Source organism: Bos taurus, chromosome 8 (assembly GCF_002263795.3).
Source record: "Bos taurus isolate L1 Dominette 01449 registration number 42190680 breed Hereford chromosome 8, ARS-UCD2.0, whole genome shotgun sequence".
In the NCBI taxonomy this organism is placed as follows: Eukaryota; Metazoa; Chordata; class Mammalia; order Artiodactyla; family Bovidae; genus Bos; species Bos taurus.
The window spans coordinates 94,097,183-94,105,060 of record NC_037335.1 but is presented as its reverse complement, the minus strand read 5'-3'; the positions used below and the strand labels follow the sequence as shown (position 1 = coordinate 94,105,060).

The following is a 7,878-nucleotide window of genomic DNA, read 5'->3' as shown; positions in this document are numbered from 1 at the left end:
GTAAAATATTACTTCTTCATAATTTCAGACATAATTACTAATCATATGATGATAAGTTATTTCAAAATATCCTAGGCTTAATATCTTACACTTTTGGCATACTAGTTATTGTCATAGTGATGCTAGATTTAAACATTTAGATGATATAGTGAATCAAATATGAAAAACTAAGCAGTCATATAATTTTAACATTATATTAATATTCAGTGAGTGGTAAATACATCTCTAGAAATGTAATTCATTCTTCCTAAATTACTTATTAATATCAAAAATTTTATTTACCAGGTAAATCAAGATATTGGATTTAATATTGAACTCCTTTCAAAACTAGGTATTTTCCAGGATTTAGTTTATTCCACCTATTTTGCAGTTTTCTGGATAATGTTGGAGATTATACAGATGAGTGTGCTTGCTCTCATATTACTTGAAGACAGAAATTAGGACAATACCAAAGAATTTCCTATCAGCAATTTTTTCACAGCAGCTTTCACCTCTTTGTTTCGTAGACTGTAGATGATAGGATTCAACATTGGGGTTAATGCACCATATACCAAAGCTATAAATTTGTCTATTTCCTGTGAATCTATAGCTGAAGGCTTCAGGTACATGGAAAGAGCTGTCCCATAGAACAAAACAACCACAGACAGGTGGGCTGCACATGCTGAAAAGGCTTTGCTTTGACCATCCACTGAGCTGATTCTCAGGATGTTGGAGAGGATGAATGCATAAGAGATACAAATTAGGAGCATTGGCATGGGAACAAGAAGTATGGTGAATACCAGTATGATTAACTGCGCTTTGGTAGTGTCCACACAAACAAGTTTTAAGACAGCAAGAATCTCACAAGCAAAATGACTGATGACACTCCTACCACACAGAGACAACTGCAACACAAACACTGTTTCCACCAGGGCAGTGAAGCAACCTGTCACCCAGGAGCCAGCTGCAATCTGCACACAAACCCTCTTGTTTATGATAGTGGGGTATCTTAGAGGGTTGCAGATGGCCACGTATCGGTCATATGCCATCATGGACAGGAGCACACACTCGGTAGAGCCCATGGCCAGAGAGAAGTACATCTGAGCAGCACAACCTAAGAATGAGATGGTGTTTTCCCCTGAAACAAAGTTTATCAGCATTGGAGGGAAAGCAGAAGAGGTGTACCAGATGTCTAAACAAGAGAGATTGCTGAGGAAGAAGTACATAGGTGTGTGTAGGCGGGAATCCAAGATAGTGATGGAGATCAGAATCATATTTCCCAGCAAGGTGGTCAGGTACATCAGCAAACACAGCATAAATATGATGATCTCTCCTTTGGGGTAGTGGGAAAATCCCAGGAAGAAAAACATTGTTACAGATGTCTGATTTGCCTGGAACATTTTATTATGTTGAGGTCATTTGTATATACACATAGTAAGATTATCATCACATATCATATATAAAACACAAGATCTGCCCCATGTTTATTTTCTGGTATTTTTCCTTCACATCAACTTACAATATGTGCTTAACTGCTTCTCTAGCTTGCTAATAGTATTATTAATATGTGTTTGAAGTAATTTATCATCAATAAGGAAAATTTCAAGTAGGGAGTCAAGCGGATAAAGTATTTTCAAGATTTTCTTTTTGCTGTAATACTTTTTAAAGGTAAAGTTGGGAAAGGCCAAGGTTATTACATAAATATCATGAGATCTTGAGGAAAGAAAATCTTATGGATTCTTTCTTTTTCCAAAACCACATCTGTAACTGATAGATGGTGAAGACATCAATTTAACTCTGAACGACTGGGATGATTTTATTCCCATAGTTGGCTAACAGTCTTCTTACTTGGGAGTTTTTCTGCTTTCCACGTTCAGTATCTTCTGCCAAAATAATTTTAGGAGATTCATTTAGTAAAAATGATTTCTGCAACCAAAGATTAATTAACTGAAAATCTTGAAAGTTAAACAAGTCCAGGTTTTCCATCTTAAGCCCAGGAAAATGGTGATAGATATTCTCATGATGGGACATATAGCAACATTTCCTTCATATAGCCAGAATTGCCTTGACATTTGTGCTCCAGAAACATCCTCCAAAGGACCATCCTTTCACTCTGTAAGGCAATTTAAGTTTTCTGTTGCTTGTGAAAAGTTTCTAATTCATGCAGCAAATTAAAGTTATAAATCTATTTGCACAGTCTGACAAATTCTGAAACTCCAGGGACAATGTCCCATAGATCCAATTATAGGTAGTAGCTGATCTGCTCTAACTGTTGTGTTATTAAAATAAGAAATAAACATTTTCCTGTCTATGCTGACTTTGGGAAGGGGAACTCTGCTCTGCTCCTAATTGTGCTATTAAATCAGTCAGTCAGGTTTTCAGTTTTCACTGTTTCTTTCTTTCTTTGACTGGCAATGTCGTTGATTGTCTTTCTCATTTAGGCAAGATTCACTGCAAGCATAATGTAAACAGTTGACCAAAAGGGAGAAAAGAGATTGACTGACATCTGGCCCAGAGTCCCATTTCTGACTCACTTGTTCAATTCCTGTAGACCAAGGCTTATATGGTTGCAGGTAAATCACTTAGGTTGACCTGATTGTGTCTAGGAGTAAATGTCAGAAGAGAACTGAACTTGAGGAATACATTCAGAAAAGTTAAATGGAGGCAGTGACTAAGACTGAGGAAAGTTACCAAACCGACTCCCTGTTACATATACAGTACCAAACCACACTTCTGCTTTGGAATTACATTAACTCACACTGAAAAGAAAAGAAATTTAGAACCTCCATGATAATTTCTGCCTGAAAAAGAAATTGCCAAAAATTTGACAAGTTTTCTCATGCTTATGAGTCTGTATTTTTCTCTATCTCCAATAATAGCAATAGCATTTGCTCACATACTTAAGCCAAAAATCTAGAAGTAATCTTTGAGTTATTTCTCCCCCTCTTATTACATACCCAGCCCAGAAGGAAGTCTGTCAGATCTTCCTGAAAAGTATATCTTAGACTTCCAATTTCTACTAATGATGAAGTATCTTGTGTCAGAGTAGCTTAGATCAGACTAACCCTCATGCTACTAACAATTATAAACTCCAAATCAAGTATAAAATAGCAGCTATTTCATGGCACTTAAAAGTGATCAAAGTCAGGCAGAACAGAAGGGAATTCAACTCATAAAAGATATGAACCAGACTGGGTGATATCAACAGGGTTCTCCCCAGTCCATGTAGCAGATGGTACTCAAGCAAAAAGTAACAGCCCTGATCTGAGAAATCAGATCAGGATTTGTGAAATCATTTACCACAGATAAGGACTCAAACCCATGTGCTAGGACTTGAATCCAGCCAAAACCTTGCCTGGCACTTGAACCCACGTGGCTTGGACTCAAACCCGGTCAAAACCCAGAGTACCTGGTTTCAGGAGCTAACGAAGCTCAGGTTCTTAATGTCTCATTGCAGAAAGAATTCAGTGAGAGACAGAGTGATAGGTAAGAAGTGGATTTATTCAGATACAGAGAGAAGCACACTCCACAGAGAGAGAGTGGGCCATCACAGAGGGCGAATGCAGCCCTGAAATTTGGCATAGTTAGTTTTTATAGGCTGTGTAATTTCATATGCTAATAAGTGGGAGGATTATTCCAACTATTTTGGGGAAGGGGTGGAGATTTCCAAGATTTGGGCCACCACCCACCCCCTTGTCTTTAAACAGTGCCTTGAAACTGTCATGGCACCTCTGGATGTGTCATTTCACTTGCTGATTGAGGTCTAGTTTTGTCTGCCATCTCGGTCCCATTTCATTCTAATTGATTTTATGTTGTGTCCTTGGACTACATCATTCTTTCAAACGTTGTGCCCTGCCCCTTTCCCTCCTGTTACATTTGTGGCTGCCAGAGTAGCTGGAAATTTAGGGATAAATCCTGGAAAAGAGGGAACCATTCAGGGGGAACCTAAACTTTGTGTAAAATCTCTCATCTGACTGACCATTGAATTGGGAATGAAGAGAGTGAGTCTTCTTAGAACCCAAGTGAATGCTAAGTCACTTCAGTTGTGTCTGACTATTTGAAACGCTAGGGACTGTAGCCTGCCAGGCTCTTCTGTCCCTGAAATTCTCCATACAAGAATACTGGAATAGGCTGCCATGCCCTCTTTCAGGTGATCTTCCTGACTCAGGGATCAAACCCACAGCTTTTATATCTCCTGCATTGGCAGGTGGATTTTTTTACCACTAGTGTTGCTTGGGAAGCCCATTAGAATCCAAGGGAAAATGACAATTAGAAGGATAAAGAGTTGAACAGAGATTTAATGAGAAGCTGATAGCAGGGGAGACAGAGTTTGGCATTCAAATCCCATCAAAAAGAAAGACTTGGTAAATACTTTTAGATTTCCATCGAAACCCTAGTTGTTTTTCCATGCATCAGACAGACATATTGGCCCAAATAATGGGTGTGGTACTACATGATATTTGCAGTTATATCACACAGAACATTTAAGAAGCATCTTATATCATACCCCAGTGAATTGTGTAGCATATGAAAAATTCTTCAGAGAGTCATGTATTATAGATGAATGTATAACCACAGAAAGGTTTATTTTCTGTAAATGATTCTTTATTTAGTAACACCCTGAAAAGGGCAGTGAATAGATAAGTTCAGTTCATTCCAACAAACATCATTAATCTCTTCTCAGAAATCCAGTTGATAAGGGGCCTATTCCGGATAACCTGCTTTTTTTTTTTTCCCCCCTCTCCCCAAAGAGATTCCCCTGTTAGAGGAACTGAATAGATCACTGGTAAGTTGCTTTAATTCCTTCATCCTTAAGCAACTGAAAATTTCTGTCATAAGGTTTTTACACTTTACATTGACATTTGTTCCTTGGAAGAAAACTTATGACCAACCTAGACAGTGTATTAAAAAGCAGAGACATTACTTTGCCAATGAAGGTCCATCTAGCCAAAGCTATGGTTTTTCCAGTAGTCATGAACGGATGTGAGAGTTGAACTATAAAGAAAGCTGAGCATTGAAGAATTGATGCTTTTGAACTGTGGTGTTGGAGAAGACTCTTGAGAGTCCCTTGGACTGCAAGGAAATCCAACCAGTCCATCCTAAAGGAAATCGGTCCTGAATATTCATTGGAAGGACTGATGCTGAAGCTGAAACTCCAATACTCTGGCCACGTGATGTGAAGAAATGACTCATTTGAAAAGATGCTGATGCTGGGAAAGATTGAAGGGAGGAGGTGAAGGGTATGACACAGGATGAGATGGTTGGATAGCGTCACCGACTTAATGGACATGAGTTTGAGTAAATTCAGGGAGTTGGTGATGGACAGGGAGGCCTGGTGTGTTGCAGTCCATCAGGTCACAAAGAGTCAGACACGACTGAGTGATTGAACTGAACTGAAAAACACAGAGTGAAAGAAATTAAAGAACCATACTGTAACCCAAAAAACCCACTATAAGTTTTAAAATTAAATTTAGCTTAAAAGCTAATAGATGGAATACAATGGAATAAAATAATAATTTAAAACTTCACCCAAAAATATAGAAATAGGAGAAAACAGATAAGAAAAATGGGAGAGACAGATAGAAATCAAATAGTAAAACAATGGATTTAAACTAAAACATATTAATCATTACATTAAATATAAATACTAAAAACTCCAGTTGAAAGACAGAGATGATGTGACTGGATACCTGTGGTGGATTCATTTTGATATTTGGCAAAACTAATACAATTATGTAAAGTTTAAAAATAAAATAAAATTAAAAAAAAAAAAAAAAAGGAAGATACAACTTTGTTGTTTTTAAAAGTACACTTTGTATAAAGATACAGAGAGGTTGAAGTAAAAAGATAAAGTTATAACAATCAAAGACTAAATGAAAGCTGGGATGGCAGGCAAATTCACTTCAAGAAATAGAGTATTGCCAGAAATAAATGATAAAATGGTCAAAGCATTAAGAAAACATCAAAATAAAAGCTAAATATATATGTGGATAATAGCATAGCTTCAAATCTACAAAGCAAGAATCAACACAGCTAAAGGGTAAATAGACAAATCTATGATTATATCGGAGAAGGCAATGGCAACCCACTCCAGTACTCTTGCCTGGAAAATCCCATGGATGGAGGAGCCTGGTAGGCTGCAGTCCATGGGGTCGCTAAGAGTCAGGCACGACTAAGCGACTTCACTTTCACTTTTCACTTTCATGCATTGGAGAAGGAAATGGCAACCCACTCCAGTGTTCTTACCTGGAGAATCCCAGGGACAGAGGAGCCTGGTGGGCTGCCGTCTATGGGGTTGCACAGAGTTGGACATGACTGAAGCGACTTAGCAGCAGCAGCAGCATGATTATATCGTGAAAATTTTAATACTTCCCTTCAATAATTGGTAGAGTAAATAAATAAGAATTTAGTGTGAATTTAGAAAATTGAAAAATATTGTCAAACAAATTGATTCATTAAAATTTATAAAACACTATTCAAAAATTGCAGAATATATAATTTTTTCAAGTGAATATGGAATATTCACCAAGATACATATATGCTTGTTCAAAAAAAACTCAATACATTTCAAAACACTGAAAATATATAGATGTTTTCTGACCACAACAGAAATAAATTTTAAGCGAATATAAAAATAATACCTAGAAAACGCCAAAATACTTGTAAATTAAGCAGTGTACTTCTAAATAATGTTTCAAGCAAGAAATCACAAGGGAAACTCAAACATATCTTGAGTTAAATGATCATGGAAATAGAATATGTCAAAATTTGTGGGATGCAGCTAAATCAGTGTTTAGACAGAAAGGAATAGTATTAAATGACTAGACTAGGAAAGAAGAAAAGTTTTAGGTCAGCTACCTGAAATTTCAACTAAGGCTGGAAAAATAAGACTAAAGTAACTCAAAGTAAGTAAAAGGAAATAATAAAGAGCAGAAATAAATGATTAGAAAGCAACAACCCCCCCCCCCAACCAAAACTAGAGAAATTAACAAAGCCAGAAGTCAGTTAGTTGAAAAGATTAATGAAGAGGATAAACCTCTAGCTAACTCATTAAGAAAAAAATGTGAAAGCACAAATTAAACACTTCAGGAATAAAAGAGGAGATACTACCACAACCTGGATAGCTTTGGTAGTGAATTTTGTCAATGTAAAGAGTAAACAATATTAATCTTTCAGAACCATTTATATGAACTCAGAAAAGAAGATAAACTTCCAGCTATCAGGAGAGAACACCTATGAGTCTTTTTTATGAGGTCATCAAACTCTGGTAATAGCAAAACCTGATGAGAATATTATGGTCAAAGCAAATTATAGTCCAGTATTACTAGTGGCTATAGACTCAATAACTATCAATAAAATATTAGTAAATAGTATCCACCATATCAAAAGGGTATCAAAAGGATATATCATGAACAAGAGGGTGTTATACAAAAGAGGAAAGGTAGGTTTAGTATCTGAATATAGCCAATTAATTTTATCACTTTAATAGAATAGAGGAAAAATTCTTATGACCATGTCTATAAACACAAATAAAACATTTTTACAAAAATTCAAACTTATGAAAGTAAAATCTTACAAAATCTCTCTGCAAACTAACAGTAAAAGAATACTTTATTTTTGTGTATGGTGTTACAAAGTGTTCTAGTTTCATTCTAATACTTTAAAAAGGACCTCAGCAATATAATAAAACAGGAGTTTTCAGAGCTTGTCCCCTCACAGAAACATCAGTTTGAGTAACTATCTACAGATGAAAATACCTTCACAAGAGTTAAGGATTCCAAGCGAGAGATTAAAGATTGGAAAACCTTCTGAATTTCCATTGAAACTCAGCACATAATTAAGAAAAGATCTATTAAAGAGAGTAAAATGACTGTTTCTCATCATCTATGTCATCCTTCT

At 36.3% G+C, this 7,878-nt stretch overlaps 1 protein-coding gene across 1 annotated transcript; it reads right to left on the bottom strand.

The window, feature by feature from the left end:
* Nucleotides 1-437: 437 nt before the first annotated feature.
* Nucleotides 438-1,379, bottom strand: OR13F1 (olfactory receptor family 13 subfamily F member 1). Its single transcript, NM_001390468.1, has one exon. It carries the CDS (start codon nucleotides 1,377-1,379, stop codon nucleotides 438-440), a length of 942 nt encoding a protein of 313 aa, NP_001377397.1.
* Between the last annotated feature and the right edge of the window lie 6,499 nt (nucleotides 1,380-7,878).